The sequence below is a fragment of the Castanea sativa genome, chromosome 6 (assembly GCF_040712315.1).
Source record: "Castanea sativa cultivar Marrone di Chiusa Pesio chromosome 6, ASM4071231v1".
Taxonomy (NCBI): Eukaryota; Viridiplantae; Streptophyta; class Magnoliopsida; order Fagales; family Fagaceae; genus Castanea; species Castanea sativa.
This window is the reverse complement of record NC_134018.1, coordinates 56,819,082-56,837,716: the sequence shown is the minus strand read 5'-3', so window position 1 is coordinate 56,837,716 and position 18,635 is coordinate 56,819,082. Positions and strand designations below refer to the sequence as shown.

The 18,635-nt window shown below is 36.9% G+C and overlaps 1 protein-coding gene across 2 annotated transcripts; it reads left to right on the top strand.

Moving 5' to 3' along the window:
• Positions 1–1,450: 1,450 nt before the first annotated feature.
• Positions 1,451–14,696, top strand: LOC142638514 (beta-amylase 2, chloroplastic). Of its 2 annotated transcripts, none has more exons than XM_075812545.1 (9): positions 1,451–1,924; positions 2,610–2,687; positions 2,927–3,130; positions 3,950–4,144; positions 4,524–4,688; positions 4,937–5,197; positions 5,314–5,532; positions 6,128–6,347; positions 6,432–6,670. In XM_075812545.1, exons 1-9 carry the CDS (start codon positions 1,682–1,684, stop codon positions 6,563–6,565), a joined length of 1,719 nt encoding a protein of 572 aa, XP_075668660.1. In that variant the 5' UTR covers positions 1,451–1,681; the 3' UTR covers positions 6,566–6,670. The 2 variants fall into 2 exon arrangements, with proteins under 2 accessions (XP_075668660.1, XP_075668661.1); XM_075812546.1 differs by lacking the exon at positions 6,432–6,670 and adding an exon at positions 14,405–14,696 and having other exon boundaries at positions 1,452–1,924.
• The last annotated feature ends 3,939 nt before the right edge of the window (positions 14,697–18,635 follow it).

Sequence of the window (18,635 nt, the reverse complement as noted above, 5' to 3'; positions counted from 1 at the left end):
TGTTTTTAATTTCTGAATTTTATAAAATTTTAATTTTTGAATCTCTCATGTATTAATTTTTTTATATAGTAAATTTTCTTTAATTGAGGAATATACCAAAATCCACAGCATTCTTAAATGTTCATTTTTTTTTAATTCGTCTAACAAAATTTTATTTTCACCAAATACTGATAGTGGTTCATTTATAAGTGTTAAAATGCAATTATTAATTGATATTTAAACATATTATGTAATTGCGGATAGATTTTAGTGTATTTATGGACGCAGACTGAAAGTTTTTTAAACTAATAGATTAACCTATTTTAATAAAACCAATTTCAAAATTTCTTGTCCTTTTTGTATTTTTGTCTGATTGTCTAATTATGATAATAATAGACTAATAGCAGTGTACAAAACCTGGATAATCCTTACAGAGATATTTTCTTCTTCTTCTTTTTTTTTTTTTATAATGTATTTTACCCTTTTCTTCCAATTTCTTCAGCGTATGCCCCTCCTCTACCACAAAGCTTCTTTATTCTTCACTTATGATTCATTTTTGGCCTAGTTAAGAGATGCCCTTAAAGTATTAATTAACTGACCACTTTAAAAAAGTTTTAATACTACTTTTTAGAAAATATAAAAAGTTACCACAGCACACCTTTGATGCGATGGTCACTCTACAAGTATAAATGTTTATGGAGTGTGGAGGGTAAGGGTTATAGTAGAATTCTATCTTGTATCAAAAAAAAGAAAATATAAAAAGTTATTAAAAAACTTAGTTTTTTTTTTCATAAAAAGTTTTTAAAAATATTTCATAGACAAAGGGTATGTTTCTTGAAGTCAAGCACATATTAATGATGGAAAAAAGTCAAAGAGAAAGTCTAGAAACACAAAAAATTGACAATTATTGACGTGAGAAATTGTTAGTGGTGAATAAAAAAGTGATATTAATGATAAGTCTAAATAAAAATTATTGAAAACTTATCAACTTAGGTGTGAAAAAAATTGTCAAATTTTGTTTTTATGTAGCATTACTTCACGAGTCAAATATCATCTACTTCTTAATTACTTGTCATGTATCTTGTGATGATCTAAATGCTTTTTCCTTATTACTTGTCATGGGTCTTGTGATGATCTAAATTTATATGTAGTTGCCAATTCTTAGCGTATACTTTTTAGTTTTTACTATTTTCAAAACTATCTTTATGCCTGAATTCAACTTAATCTTCTAAAAAAATTCAAATTAATGATTAATTTTTTTTTGACACATGGTTAGAAATACAAAGAATAAAAATTAAAAATCCAAACAAAGTCATTTATTTAGAAGAGAAAGGGTATTCCAAAGTAGATATTAAAAATTTAAAAAAAAAAAAAAAATTTGTTAAAGCACGCGCTATGCGCGTGCATGAGACTAGAAATATAAAAATACGTGTAATCTCGGATCTATAAAGCCATCTTCACGAGCTCCGTTGCGCGCCACTTTTCTTTTCTTAGCTACCATCTGTTTGGTTCCCGAGAAAAAAGAAAATGCGCGAAATTAAAGGCAAAGCAATTTAATACCTACTAATGTCAGCAGCTTCGAGTAGAACTTTCACTTTACAGTTTACAGAGTTTCGGAAAGTGTTTTCCATTTCCAACTTCTCCCAAGAACTCTGAAAAAGTTATAAAAAAAAAAAAAAAAAAGTACATTAGTAAAGTAAAAATGGCGATTTCGTCGATTCAGTTCCTCCATAGCCTCAGACCTTTCAATGCATCATCCTTTACTACCAAAACTCCGAGAGTTTCCTTAGGGTTTCGGAGCTCATTGGACTTCAATTTGTGCAGCTTGAGCTCGGGTTTCTTTGTATCGTCTAGCGCTCGGTCTCGAGCTCGGGCCTTGGTGAGAGACAAAGGAGAGAGAATTGAGGATTATCCTCCTGTCACTGATTCTGTTGACGACGATCAGGTAACTCTATCATTTTTCTCTCTTTCAATATTTATATAATGAATCACATACTTTTGAGCTTCCGGTTTTAGATTCTCTTTATTATTATTATTTTTTTTTTGTTTGAGATTCTTGGTTTTGTAATTAGATTTACACAACATTTTCACAACAAATCTGACAAGTAATTTAAGTGGCGAATTCAAATTAAAACCAATTGTGGAAGTGTTGTGAAAATTTTGTGGATGTATATGCTATTGTATTAGATTTATATTGTTTACATATTACAATTTATGGTGTTTTTGTATAGTTTTTCTCTGTTAGTGAGAGTGGATGAGCTCTCTTTGTAAGTTAGAAAAAATGGGTTGTGTGAAAGAGGTGTGTTAATATGTCTATGTTTCAAAAGGGGTAAAGAAATGGTTAGGCCTATGGGTCTTTTCAAATGAAATTTTAGAATGGTAGTGAATGTTGATGAACTTATTTGTAGAAATGAAAAAACAAAATAAAAAGTTATAGCAATAATAGATAAACAAAAAAAGACTAATGCTGAGATAAGCGAACGATGAAATGGTTATATAAACTGTTGGATTACAAACAAGTAAGAAATTGCGATTTAGAAGTAGTTGATGGCCTTGTTGAGATTTCGTTGGATTGCTTTTAAATTTTTAATGATGGTTCTCATGCCATTTTGGTTTTCTTTTTTTGATAGGTTGTAAGCACACCGCAAAAGTTGCATGAGCGTGACTTTACTGACACTCCTTATGTTCCCATATACGTGATGCTACCCGTGAGTCTTATAATTCTACTCTTATCTACCTGGATGTATTGATGTGTGACTTTACTAACTTTCACTTTACAGTTTACAGAGTTTTGGAGAGTAACTCATTTTGCAGAAATCACTTTGCACAGAGTCCTTGCTTAACTTTTAAAATTTTGCATTCTTTCTCATTACTATTACCTAATTGCCAGTAATGGCTATATAGTATTGTAAGTCATTCTTATGAATTCCAATGGTGGGAGTGGCAGCTGGGCGTTGTAAGTATGAATTGCGAGTTGGTTGATCCAGAAGGTCTTATGGATCAGCTAAGGATCTTGAAGTCAGTTAACGTTGATGGTGTTATGGTTGATTGCTGGTGGGGAATCGTAGAGGCGAATGCTCCACAGGTATATAATTGGAGTGGCTACAGAAGACTCTTTCAGATTGTGCGTGACCAGAAGCTCAAGTTGCAGGTGAGCAGTATGTAATATATGTTGCAATGCTTGTTCAAACTTTTTACATCATTACATCTGCGCTTTGGGGCATGCAAAATGTTTTTGCTTACCCTGTTTAGGTAAGTGAGTGTTATTAAGAGTTCTAGTGAGATGGTAATGTATCACAAGATGTTGTTAGATGACTGTAACCTGAACATGTTCATTTGCATCAAGATTTACATCAAGCATATAAGCAAGTTAAATCTCATCTATGACCTGAGGAGTGTAATGTGCTGATTTAGGTGTCAAATTTCCACAGTTAGATATATGTGCTTACATACAAAAATGTGGAATTTTTTTAAATTGGAACTAAGAAGACTACAAGGATGGCTACCCAAATCTCAACGTACTATGGACTCTCTCTCTCTCTCTCTCTCTCTTCAATTGGGTCTTTATGCAGGGGTTTGTTTAGAGGAAGAAAACAAATCCACGACAATATGCTGAAGATACCCAAAGAAATTAACATGACAAGAATTATTTTAATAGAAATTGACATAATTTTCAACAAACAAACAGAAAAAATGTTTATGTTCAAAAAAACTTGTTTTAATATTATTATTGATAACCATTAAGAAGCTTGATATCAAAGTCAGAATTAAAATAATTTTCATGAGGCCAAGACACTTCCTGGTGTTTCCAAATGAGACATTTAGAGTTCAAATTCCCCCATCCCCAACTATCAATTTATTATTTTTAAAAATATATATAATTTTCATGAGGATTATTCTCTGCTATTTCTCTTTTGAAAAACCTCATGCTGGACCTGATTTCCAATTTCTTAATCCAAAATGGGTTCAGGTTGTAATGTCATTTCATGAATGTGGAGGTAATGTTGGTGATGATGTACATATTCCACTCCCTCGTTGGGTGACAGAAATTGGTCAAAGCAATCCTGACATATATTTCACTGATAGAGATGGAAGGCGCAATTCTGATTGCCTCTCATGGGGAATTGATAAGGAACGGGTTTTAAAAGGCCGAACTGCTGTTGAGGTATTACATTTGAAAATGATTTCTAAGCTATATTAAATATCCATCTTCTGAATTGCGGATTGTCCTTTTTCATGTTAAGCTATAAAAAAATAAAAAATAAAAAAGTCTTAAAAGTTAACAAATGTACCATTTCTAACTTTTCAGGAAACATAGTATTTATTTTTTCATTTGTTCAACATGCAAACATCTAACTATAGAATTCCAGTTTAGGAAAATAACCTTATATAATCTAAGAATTGTTTTCTATAATTAAATTTACAGATAAATTTGAAGTTTTTATTATTGAGACAGTAGATTTGTTAAAAATAATTGTGTTGTTTGATGTATAATTCACAAGATTTAAGATATAGTGTTTTGTTTTGTTATAAAAATAACTCAGGTTTACTTTGACTACATGAGAAGCTTTCGGGTAGAATTTGACGAGTTTTTTGAGGACAAAATCATCTCTGAAATTGAAGTTGGACTAGGACCATGTGGAGAGCTAAGGTATCCTTCCTATACTGCAAAGCATGATTGGAAATATCCTGGTATCGGTGAATTTCAGGTACACTCTACCTCCTTTGTTTCCACCCCCCCCCCCCCCCCCTTTTTATGGTGAATAATGGTGATTTAGAAAGAATGTCTTTAGTTACTGGAGAGGCTCTCCAGTCTCCATAGATAGTGGTTACATCACCATTTGGTTTCTTCTGTATATTCTATAGTCATGATCTTGTTCCACCATCACCATTCTTATTTAATTTTCTAGAAGATGTTAAATTCTTCTGTGCATTGACACGACCTATTTCAGCTCAGTGTTATGATAAATACTTGATGAAGAGTCTTACAAAAGCAGCAGAAGCAAGGGGACACTTAAATTGGGCCAGAGGACCGGATAATGCAGGTTCTTATAATTCCACTCCACATGAAACTGGTTTCTTTTGCGATGGAGGTGAATATGATAGCTATTATGGCAAATTCTTCCTGAACTGGTACTCTCAAGTATTGGTTGATCATGGCAATCGTGTACTTGCGCTAGCCAATTTAGCTTTTGAAGGCACTTGCATTGCTTCTAAGGTGAGTCACTTTTGTAGAAATAATTTCTTTCTTTTTTCCTTTCAATTCAATAAGAAATTTATTTCTTTATCATTTTTATTATTAAAGAACCTTTGCTTATTTTGAATGATGAGCAGGTATCAGGTATACATTGGTGGTACAAGACAGCCAGCCATGCTGCTGAGCTGACTGCTGGGTTTTACAACCCTGCAAATCGTGATGGTTATGCTCCAATTGCAGCAATGTTAAAAAAGCATGGGGCTGCTCTTAATTTTACTTGTGTTGAATTGCGCACATTAGATCAGCATGAGGACTTTCCAGAAGCACTTGCTGACCCAGAGGGATTAGTTTGGCAGGTAGGCATGTCACATGTGCAGAAATTTGTATTCTGTTTTGTACTTAGTTTGTATAGTAGTGTGTGGTCATAGGAATATTGAATGCATCTTTAGCTCAATGTGGAGAATGTTGGTTCTTAGAATGGGGCATTGAACAGAAACGATGAACTTATTTCAATAAAAATGTCATGTGATTTGAGTATAAAATGTCTTTGATCAGGTTCTTTGAAATCATTTCTACCCAAATGCTAATCTTATTCAATGTTATCTGTTTTAATACCGCAAGTTCTTTCAGTTTGAGCTGGATCATCATGCCAATTGGCATATCTTGTTTGTTTTCTTTATCAACTGACCACTGGTGATTTGGCCTCATATTTTATAGACAGTATTACTGGTCGTGGTATTCCTTCTGAATTACAATATTAACAAAACCTGATTAGGGTTTAACTTCAGATTTAACTAAGAACAACTCAGTGGAGTGTGCAATGATATTTAACAACCAAGTCAATTGGGATGATGTAGCTGCCCCAGATTCATTTCTGGTCTGCATGTTAGTAGTTTATGTTAAGCAAAGCCTTCAATAGTTTAACTATTAACACGCTATACTTAATTCCAGGTGCTAAATGCTGCATGGGATGTCTGCATTCGAGTTGCTAGTGAGAATGCTCTGCCTTGCTATGATAGAGAGGGCTACAATAAGATACTGGAAAATGCCAAACCCCTGAATGATCCAGATGGGAGGCATTTATCTGCTTTCACCTACCTCAGGCTCAGCCCTGTTCTCATGGAGAGCCACAACTTCATGGAGTTTGAACGATTTGTTAAGCGAATGCATGGTAAGCCTTACCCTGTTGTCTCTCTTCTATTTGAATGTCATTAGTTGTTCTCAGTGTATCATTAGTCCTTTTGTGTTTTGTAAGTCTTACCCTTAGCAAGCCCATTTCTAAGATGCGCAATGCATCCATTTTGGATTCCTGGAAGACTAGACTATTACCTTTGTAAAAGAGGCCTTGCAAGACTTGATTTGGCAATATCTGTGCAGCTGACTTCATGACTTCTGGTTCCTGATCACTAAGCTTTTAGCAATGATACAGCATGATGGTATTAATGGATGGGCTAGCCCAATTAGGTTAGCCTTATTCAGCAAAGTTTTTTCCCACATAGTTTGAGTCAAACTCTAATCATTACTTGCAGTCAACTAAAGTTTGGACGTTATTTTTGGTAGCATGCATATTTTCAGACCCCAATGAACTTCTTTTGCTTTGAACCTGTATAGCACCTTCAATGGAACCATTTCACTCCTTGAAACATGGCATGCTGTCAACTAAAACTGGGGCAATATTTTCAGGTTAAATGCATGTTTCAAACCTCAATAAACTTCTGCTTTTAACTTGTATAGCACCTTCAATGAACCTTTTAACTCCTTATTGGTGTAGTATATTCTTTGTTGCAAATGAGTAGATCATAATGATTGTTTTTCGTGTCTGAACCTTTCTCGCCAGTCACTACTGTGCCCAAGGCTTAGCTGAAGGCAGTAAAACTTCATACCATTAGTTTAAATCGTGAATGTTTGTATAGTATCAACTACAGTTACCTGAAGCCAGACTATTTTAAATGGGTTCCACATTAGGGGTCTTAGGTGCTAAAGTACTTCAAAATTTATTTATCTATTTTTTGCTGGAAAAAATAATTCAAATTTTATGATATGTCAGTATAGGTGAGCAGCATTCTGAACTGTTCTTTATAGACAGTCTGACGTAGGACAACTACAATAGTATAATAGAGCAAAAAAATGATAGGATAAACCCTAGGAGTCAGCACTTAAGGGCTGCTTGGAGTCAGCACCAAGCAAACTGGAGTCGGCACCAGTGTAAAAGAGAACAAACGTTTTTTTATAATTGTCAAAGCTGTCTTACAATAATCAGAAAAAGTGTTTAAATAGCTAACAACACAAAACCCTAATTATTAAATAGCTAACAACACAAAACCCTAATTATTAAATAGCTAACAACACAAAACCCTAATTATTAAATGTTTGGGCTTGCTTAATCTCAAGCCCAATAACTAATAGGCTTCATCCATAAGGTCACAGGTTGGGCCGTCTTCTTTTTGCTCTTCCTCCCATACGTGTGTATAATTGGGGGCCTATATCTTGTGTCTGCACCAACTCCCCCCGGGTGAGAGGAACTCGACCCCGTCGAGTGGAAAGCTAAAGAGCTCTGATAGTACTCCAGTAAGTCAGGATCCAGTCGCTGTAGCTCATCTATAGTAATCCATGTGCAATCAGAATCTGGTCGCCCGCGCCATCGAACTAGGAAATGATGAACTCCTCCATCCCTGGTAGAAACAATTTGCTCATCTAAAATAGCATCAATAGATTCTTTATGTGCATAGGGCAAATTTAAGGGTAAAGGGGTAAGCATAGGGGCATCAATAGGATTAAGCAAAGGCTCATCAAAAGGAGTATCAGGAATAGCTGTAGGGCTTTTATAAGCAACTAGATCCTCAATATTAAAGGAGGAGCTAATACCATAATCATGAGGAAGGTCAATGACATATGCATTTGGGCCCATTCGTTTCAATACCTTGAACGGACCGGCACTATGAGCCTGCAATTTCTTAACGGTCCCAGAGGGAAACCGTTCAGGTCGGATCCGAATCATGACATAATCTCCTACCTGAAATTCTGCATGACGCCGATGAGTATCAGCATGAATTTTATATTGAGAATTACTTACCTGAATTTTTTTGTGAATCTCAGTATGCAAATCATGAACATGTTATGCGAATGCCTCAGCAGATTCAGAAATCCTAACATGTGGGGACATGGGCAAAAGATCTAAGGGCTTCCTAGGTGTACATCCATGCACAACCTCAAAAGGACTAACGCCTATAGACCTGTTGACAGAGCTATTATATGCAAGTTAGGCTATAGGAAGAATTGAATCCTAATTTCGATTAGCTTCACCCACTGGATATCGAAAGAGGTTCCCTAGGCTACGATTAACCACCTCAGTTTGACCATCAGTTTGAGGAAGAAATGCCGTGGAAAATTTCAATTTGGTGCCTACTAAATGCCACAAGGTCTTCCAAAAATAACTCATGAAGCGAACATCTCTATTAGATATTATGGTTTTGGGGAGACCATAAAGCTTGACAATCTCATCAAAGTAAAGTTTTGCAATTTTAGAAGCATCAGAAGTCTTAGAACATGGTAGGAAATGAGCCATCTTAGAGAAGCGATCAACAACTACTAGGATAGAATCGTGCTTCCTAAAGGTGCGGGGCAAACCTAGCACAAAGTCCATACTTACGTCTTGCCACAGGCGATCTGGCACAGGTAAAGGCGTGTACAGACCAGTGTTTTGCTTGCGATGTTTGGCTAGTTGACATGTACGACACTGACCAACTATCTTAGCAATGCCCTTCTTAAGACCAGGCCAATAGAATTGACGTTCCACTTCCTCAATTGTCTTATCTCGGCCAAAATGACCTGCAAGTATCTCCCAAACTAGAAAATCTCTTACTGACGACCGAGGGATACACAACTTTTTGGCTTTGAACAAGTAACCATCCTGAAGGGTATAATCATCCAAGCTGGGGTGTGAAGCATTACTTAGGCTAGTGTAGAGCTCCCCAAAATCTTGGCATGACTGATAGTCATCCTTAAGTCGTTCAAACCCAGTGACCGTAACACTCATGACTGAGAGCAAAGACACTCTTCGACTCAGTGCATCAGCAGCGTTATTCTCAACTCCCGCCCTATGTTTCACCACAAAGTAGTAGCGTTGCAGAAATTCAACCTAACTACCGTGCCTAAAATTTAGCTTCTTTTGGGAATTGAGATAGCGCAAAGCTTCATGATCAGAGTAGATAATAAACTCTCGAGACAACAAGTAATGGCGCCAATGCCAAAGAGCTCATACAATGGCATAAAATTCTTTGTCATATGTGGAGTACTTTTGCTTAGCATCATTCAACTTCTCGCTGAAATAGGCAATTGGGTGGCGCTCTTGACTAAGTACTCCCCCTATGCCAATACCTGAGGTATCACATTCCACTTCAAAAGGCTTGGTGACATCAAGGAGACGCATGACAAGTGCCTCAGTCATCTTTTGTTTCACCTCCTTGAAGGCCTTAGTAGCAGCTTTTGTCCAAATAAACTCCCCATGTTTCAAGCAGTCAGTGATGGGGGACATAATGGTACTAAATCCTTTGATGAATCGGCGATAAAAGGAAGCGAGCCCATGAAAGCTTCGAATCTCATGTATAGTTTTGGGCTCGGGCCAATCCATAATGGCTTGAACCTTCTGGGGGTCGGCAGAAACTCCTTCAGATGACACTATGAAACCTAGGAAGACAACTTTATCTGTAAAGAAAGAGCACTTCTTGAGGTTACCATATAAACTCTCCTTCCTAAGGGTTGTACAAACTTGAGTTAGGTGGTCTAAGTGTTGCTCCCTAGACTTACTATAAATGAGGATATCATCAAAATACACAACCAGAAATTTTCCCATAAAAGGTTTAAGCACTTGAGTCATCACTCTCATAAAGGTACTAGGAGCATTGGACAATCCAAAAGGCATAACCATCCATTCATATAAACCATCTTTCGTCTTGAAGGCAGTTTTCCATTCATCACCATGACGAACCCTAATTTGATGATAGCCACTTTTTAAGTCTATCTTGGAGAAGATCGTTGCTTCAGCCATCATATCCAACATGTCATCCAATCGAGGGATAGGAAAATGATACTTCACAGTGATCTTGTTGATGGCACGACTATCAACACACATCCTCCAAGTCCCATCTTTCTTTGGAGTTAAGAGTGCAGGGACTGCACAAGGGCTCATGCTCTCACGAATGAAACCCTTTCTAAGTAGTTCTTCTACTTGTCTTTGCAACTCGGCATGTTCTGCAGGGCTCATCCTATAATGGGGCAAGTTAGGTAGGGTTGCTCCGGGCACAAAATCTATAGCGTGTTGGATATCATGCATGGGCGGTAAATGATCGGGGAGTTCCTCAGAGAAAACATCCTTAAATTCCTAGAGCACGGACCTCACTTCTTCAGGTTGCTCCTCACAGGTCTCTCCATGAAGTTCCCTAGCAACCAAGACAAACACAATGGATTCTTAAACTGCTACCCTTTCAAATGCCTTTGGGCTTATGATGTTCAGACCTTTCGCCTTCGGCACTTCTGGCTTCTTGCTCATGTCGATTGGCTTGGGTTTCAAAGGATTAAGCACAATCTTCTTGCCTCCAAACATAAATGAGCAAGAATTGGATCGCCCATGAAGGGTGACATCCAGATCATAAAGTCAAGGTCTACCTAAGATAATATGCCCTACATCCATGGGAATTACGTCACACCATATTTCTGCCTTGTAGGTGAGGAATTGAAGTGGGACAACACATCTTTCTTTTATGGCTATGGAGGAAGTATCCACCCAAGAAACTTTATATGGGTTATGGTGTGGAATCAATTTCAAGCCTAGGCGGGAAACAACGTTAGAGGACACCGCATTAATGCAACTCCCACTATCTATAATAACCTTGCACGTTTTGTCTCCACACTTAGTGTAAGTCTGGAAGATGGCACTTCTTCGCCAATCATCAGTTTCTCTTTGTTCTGTCAAAGCACACCTTACCACATTCACTCTAGGGACACCAAAAACAGCCTGGGAATCATCAACCTGAGGGGAGATGGCTCTAATGCACATGAGGTAGCTGGGATCATCTTCCCATTTAGCTTCAACATCTTGGACTTCTTCAGCATTTGGGTCATACACTAGCTCTTCAACATTTTCTACCTTTTCATCATCCTCTTGAATGACAAAGGTCCTAGAGGGACATCTAGCTGCGACATGTCCAATCCCATTGCATTTGAAGCATTGGAGGCGAGAGCCTAATCTTGAGGGCTCATTAATCACACATTTTCCCTTGTCCTCTTTTTGTATCGGGATGCTATTGGGGTTGACCTTAGGGGGTAAGGCAAGTTTAGGTTTGCTACCAAAAGGTTGAGGGTTGGGAGGAATGCTTCGAAGCTCCGAACGTCGCCAAAAGATAGATTTGGATGCTAACTCACAATTCCTAGCAAGGTCATAGGCTTCTCTTAAGGTGGTGACTCCTCGGGTGATAATCTCACCTAGTAGGTTAGCATTTAAACCTTTCTTGAACCTATTGAGTGTGACAACCTCTTCCTCAACTATTCGAATTCGCCTCTGGAATTCCTTGAATTTCTCTATGTATTCGGTCACAGGAGCTGTGCCTTGTCTTAGGCGATCCCATTCCTCAAGGAGGGAGCTCCTATAAGTTGGAGGAAGATAATTCCTCGAGAGGGCGTCATTCATCTCCATCCAATCAATAATGGGGGGCTCACGTCGTCGCCTAAGGGTTTCCTCAAGGTCCTCCCAGAAAAGATCAGCTCTCCCAATTAACTTCATCCTAGCATACCTCACTTTCCTATTCTCAGCCCAATGGTAATAGTCAAAGAATTTCTCCATTTGACGTAACCAATCAGTGAAAACCCATGGGTCTAGGCAGCCATCAAAGTTGGGTGCTTCTATCCTTTCCTTAGACATCCTATCATCATAATCCCTAGGACCATAGTGATTATAGTGATCATGTTCGAAGTGTGAAGCCCTATTAAAGTGACCATTGTTATTTTGCCCATGCATGTTATCTCCTTCATGGTTAGTGGTCTCTCTTTGAGATATTTCAATTCGCTCTACCCTATCCAGCAAATCACAGACACTCTTAGCTAGGTCTCCTATGGTTTGCTCTAAAAAGGGCCTAGATTCGAACGTGGATTGATGTTCAGGGTTTGACATGACGCGACCACTACGTAGATGCATGCAACACAATATTTATGAATGCAGTTGAGATTCCCAAAAATTCAAGTAATCAATTCTCAATGTAAAATTAAAGGTTAAGCAAAAGTGCATGTAGAGACTAGATCGATGAATCAAAGGAAGAAATTGCAGACAAATAGTGACAGTGTTCACAGTATTAAGAGATAGCCCAAATAAACGTCAAATTCCAAGAAGCTCCACAATTAATAATAAGAATCAGATATTTCAAAGAAATTGGTTTTTTTTTTTTGGAATTTTAGAGTGGGTACTAAAAGAGGACACAAACAGTAAAACGATTAATTTGAGCACAAATTGGATAGGATAATGGAGTATGGTGGGATATGCACATAAAAAAACATAAAGATAATATTTTTTTAATGAGATAAAATTGAATCCACCAAAAATATAGAGTCAGAATTGTACCCTAGTCAGTGGCTCCACGTATTGCATTAGGCAGCCACGGTCTGCTCTTCAAGTAGTGAATTGACTTGGACTGAGGAACCTGTGAAAACAATTAAAGCCCAATACAAGCAATGGGCTGTCACAGTAACAGTGTCTTTTTTTTTTTTTTTTGAAATACAATAAAATAACTGTTTTTTTTTTTTTTGGTGAAATACAATAAAAGACTACAGCTTAAAACAAGAATCTGCTAACCCAACTCCCAAAACATAACACTGAACTAAAGAAGCTATTAGAAACAAAAGAAACTAAAAGAGAAAGAAAAGAAACGGTGGAGTCATCGACTGGGGCCATCGACGAAGGCAGCAACTGGAGTCGCCGGAGTCATCGGCGGAGCTGGAGGCTGTTCGTCTTGGCCTTAGCATCGGCGGTGGTCGAAGTCCTCAACAGCGGTGACGGTTGGGCTTCGCGGCGGTTGGTGAAGTGCTGGGTTTCGCGACGGCTGGCGGCTGGTGGTTGGTGACAGTTGGGCTTCGCGGCGGTTGGTGGCTATGGTGGCTGTTGGGCTTCGCGGCGGCTGGTGGCTGTTGGCGGCTGGGTCCGTGGGTCTCTGCTTCTTCTCTCTCTCTCTTTTTTTTTTTTTTTTGTGGGCTGTGGGTTCTGAGATCAGAGGCGGGCACGGATGGTGGTCACTGGCTTGGGAGGCGCCACTGGCTTCTCTGTTGGTTTGGGGGTGAGAAACTCATGTGGGGCTTGGGGGAATACACGGATTGCAGGGGCTGGCTTGGGCTTGTTTAAAATCTCATGGGGCAAAAACTTGAAAGGTACTGTCATTGTTGGCTTGCTCTTTTGTTTTTGATGGCTTTGCGTGGTTGTCTACGGTTGTGTTGAATGGACCGGAAGTCTGTTCTGATACCAAAACTGACGTAGGACAACCACAATAGTCTAATAGAGCAGAAAAATGATAGGATAAACCCTAGGAGTCAGCACCAAGCAAACTGGAGTCGGCACCAGTGTAAAAGAGAACAAACGTTTTTTTATAATTGTCAAAGCTGTCTTACAATAATCAGAAAAAGTGTTTAAATAGCTAACAACACAAAACCCTAATTATTAAATAGCTAACAACACAAAGGCTTAATTCTTAAATGTTCGGGCTTACTTAATCTCAAGCCCAATAACTAATAGGCTCAATCCATAAGGCCACAGGTTGAGCTGTCTTCTTTTTGCTCTTCCTCCCATACGTGTGTATAATTGGGGGCCTATATCTTGTGTCCGCACCACAGTCTTATAATTTCTGGCCCTTTTAGATTTGCTATGACTCCAACTACCTTCCAGTCTTACTTGAAATCCCTCTTGTCCTGGCATATCAATGACATCCACATGCCATAATTCTTAATCAGTTCAATATTATTCTTATGCAAATGGAAGCGTCAATAAGTTCCTCCATTTTTTAAATCATGAACATGTAGAATGTAATGTCAATGTATGAATGGGAGTTTTTCATTGGTGATTGTAGTTATGGGAGTTAATTTGAGGCTACTAATTGACATGATCTGGAGCGTGTGTTTGTTGCTACAAAAACATGAATTATGATAATGCGCTTGGAGATTTGAAAGTTGCCCTTGTCTCATTTTCACTTGCAGGGGAAGCAGTTTCTGATCTTCAAGCTAATTCAAACAAAAAGCAAACTAAACTTCAAGGTACAGATGACCAAGTAGCTGCTTAGGAGAAAGACGTGGATAAATTTCACGGCATACATAAATCCAGACAGTAATAATGTGAACTCTTAAGCTTCCTACATGTGAGTTTAAATTCTCAATAATACATATCTCTTGAAGTTTGAATTTCTCAATAACATAATAGACCCTTACAGAAAAATATGTACTGAATTACCCGAATGCTTCTCTTATTACACTATGCTTGGTAGTTGTACTCGTAACAAGGACCGTGCGAATTGCACAAATTTGGATAATCAATATTCAACATGTAAATTTTAATGGATGTCAAGTAGGAACAAATCTAGAACCGTGCTTTCTAAGAGACATGTTTTGCACAAATTTGGATAATCAATAATCCACTTGTAATTTTAATGGATGTCAAGTAGGAACAAATCTCGAACCATTCTTTATAAGAGATGTCTTGAAACACGATGCAAAAAGTGTTGATATCATTATTCCATCTTCGGTTGGATGGCATCATTGACATGACTAATATTCCGAAAGGGGATTTGAACATTGTTTCTCCTAATAAAAGATAGTAGACTATGTTATTGAGCTACAAGCCTACAAGGCTCGTTACCCTTAGGTTTTCAAGTTAGTGATCTCAACAAAAAAAAAATTGTTCTAACTTGCACAAAGTAATGTGCTTTGAAAATTATGCGGAAAAAAAAAAGTTTTCAAAATTCAACGAACGGTAGATTTATAAGGAACTAAGTTAGTGGAATATTAAACAAATTACGTGATCCACCATGAGAACAGTATAATTTCTTCAGAAAGGACCACGAGAATAATATAATTTCTTCATAAAGGACTATAAGAATAGTATGATTTCTTTGGAAAGCTTTGTTTATATGAGGAATTTTGAAAGAAAATTTATTCATAATTGTAATTTGAAATGTATAACTTCTCGTTATTTTGTTTGAATTAATAAAATATGTAATTAAAAATTTCCTCGTACTTTTTAAGATTTTGAAGCATCCATATCTTATTTGCAACTTACAAATTTGACTAAAATTACTGTGGGGGTCAACAACACCAAGATTGAGGAACAAACCCAATAAATCTAATCAACACAACTAATTTGTAAGAAATGAGAAGGTAATCCACAATGGGAGGATTGAATAGACAGATTGAAGATCAAGATAAACTAATTGACTGTATTTCACTAAAAATGGCTTTAGCCGAGATGTACAGCAACTGCTTAGACTATTACAAGGTTCTCTCTCTCTCTCTCTCTCTCTCTCTCTCTCTCAAAAACCAGAACTCCCTTTGTTTAAGGTCAAGTCCTCCTTTTATCCTCTCGGCTCCTCCCTTTTCAGTTGTTCATTATCTTTTGGATGCCAGAGGGGACTAGTTCCATCAAACACTTCCTTCCTTACTTTGTGATCATGAAGGAAGACTCTTATGGGTGTTCTTACTTTCTAGGTAGTTATTCGTTATTCAATGTGGCTGGCATTAGGTATGAACATCTAATTAATGTAGAGATGACTATTGTTTTAGGCTCTGTGTCATTTTCTTCGTGTCGTTGGTGAGAAATCTAGGCCGAGCTCCTATCCTCAACTATATTGTTGACATTTTTCTTGGTTTATGGAATCTTAGCTTATCTCAAGGGGAAACTTGAGTCATTCTACAACCCTCCTCGATCCTTGAGCTTAAAATGTTAAGACTTGGGCCAAGTCCAGCCCTTTTATGTCGTTGCTCCAATAGGGCCTCCTCGGCCCATGACCCATTTGGTGGAGACATCCCTCTACAATTACTATTGTCTTATCATTATAAAAACTAGTGTATAGTCTTGTGTATATCCACGGGTATAATTAAAAACAATCACAATTATACGATTCAAATTATACATGGTATTAGTTTAATTTTTTTTTAAACCATACATTTCTCAAATATGTAATGGTTTCTTTATATATATATTGTTAGGACATATGTAGAAATTGTTATGTACATATGTTATTTAGAATTGGCTAATCCTTTGACAAAACACACTTTATTTGTAATTGGATAGATCTAATATGGTTTAAATCTTCAAGCAATTTTGTGTTCAAGTTAAGAGTTAAAGCCATGCAAATCTGTTTAAGAAATAAGTGAAGAATTGCTGTATTTTGAAATCGACAGATATCTCAACAGATTGAATCTATTGAGGTTTAAAAGAAGCTTTTTCCCTAAAGCTCGACAGATAGCTTATCTATTGAGGTTTACGAAAATCATATTTCCAAGTCTGTTTTTCATGCATATCCAAGCTATTTGTATAGGGTTTCTTTTCTCACAACCCTAGATATTTATAAGGATTATTTTAAGGGCCGTCTAAGGTGACGCAACTTGATGTAGAGTGATTATTCACTCAAATTGTAACTGGGGACAATTTGTCCTAGTTCATCTTTCTCTTGAAGAAGCTATTACGATTGTACGCCGTAGGGTTTTATAACCAATTAGCTTCTTGATCTTCATCGTGTGAATGAACTAAAGAACTTTGCAGTCAACATCTTTTCAAGTTGGTGAGTAAACCGCGTACTAGGATCTGCGCATCGATTGGTTAGTCACATACTATGAGCTGTGCATTGAAAGGAGAGATTGTCACTACATTACAAGTCTAATTGTGTATTAGGGTAAGGGTTCAATTGTAGGTTAGTATAAGGTACTGAAATTCCTTTACTTGTAACCGCTTGTTTTGATAATAGTGGATTCTTGTGAGTGGTGACCTTAAATTCACCCGGTGAAGTTTTGCCTAGGTGGTTTTCTCCATTTGTAAATAAATTTCTCGTATCAAATTTAATTCCCGCTTAGTTATGTGGTGATTTGTTTATGCTACCATGCATGTTGCATGTAATTGAATCTAATTAATTCACTTGGCTAGTTAATTGATTTAATTTATCAAAGGAATCAATACATTCTTGGCCTATCATATAAATATATATATATATATATATATATATATTTATATATATTTATATATATATATATATATAATGTTAAGGCTTGGGCCAAGTCTAGCCCTTATAAGTTGTTGCTCCAATAGGCCCTTGTGGGCCCATGAGCCATTTGGTGGAGACATCCCCTCCAATTACTATTGTCTTATCATTATAAAAATTAGTGTGTAGCATTGTGCATATGCATGAGTATAATTAAAAATAATCACAATTATACGGTTCAAATTATGCATGATATTAGTTTTTTTTTTTTTAAACCATATGATGATGCCGAAAAAATCACCAGTGAGTTGCAAGCACTCCTCAAATCAAAGCAATACCTGCGAAAAGAAAATAGAGAACCTAAAAGAGAGCACCGGTGTGGTGCCAGCCAAAAACCCTCCGAAGGTCAAGTTAGAATCTTGTTTCTTCAACCCTAGAATGCCAGAGTTAAGAATATTGTGTGTACCTTGATATCTAGGGTTTCTGGGATATTTATATTGGGTAGAATTGCCTTTCTTTTAGGATACAACTTCCCCCTCAAGTTCCTTTCCATATAGGAGTCTTCTCAAACGTGTGTCGCAAGAAGTCCAAGTGTGCACGCTTGCGTGGGGATAAAGCAAAAGTTGATTTAAGACATATCAAATGACATGCAACCTGGAATTCATAATTAATTCATATATGACGGATACTCAGCGAAATTGAACCGTCATAGTCGCGTTACCTACGGTGTCGATCCGTCTTCACACTCTCTGTCCCTTCAAGTTCTATGGGAATATCCGTCTCCTATTTTTATCCCCTTCACCATACATTTCTAAAATATATAATGGTTTCTTACTTTTATAATAATAATAATAATAATAATAATAATAATATCATACCATCCTATTGTGATGGTGACCCCCCGTGAAGATTGTGGTGGCGTGGAGTGAAAACATTATGAGTTTTTTAACTCTTTATTTAATTTAGGTAATTAAAATAATAAAATGTATAAATTTAGAATTTAATTAAATAGATGGATATTTGACAATTTTTTTTTTGTGAAGCAAAGAGTGGAGTAAAAAGAAAGAGACAAAAAATTTGGTGTCTATTATTATTGCTCTTCCTATCAGCGTGATATATATAATAACTTTCACCATCATTACCATCATTAAATGTCTGTTAAATTAATATAATTTCTAAAAAAAGAAAAAACTTCCCAAATCATGAAAATTAAAACTGATATAGAAATTCCGATGCATTTA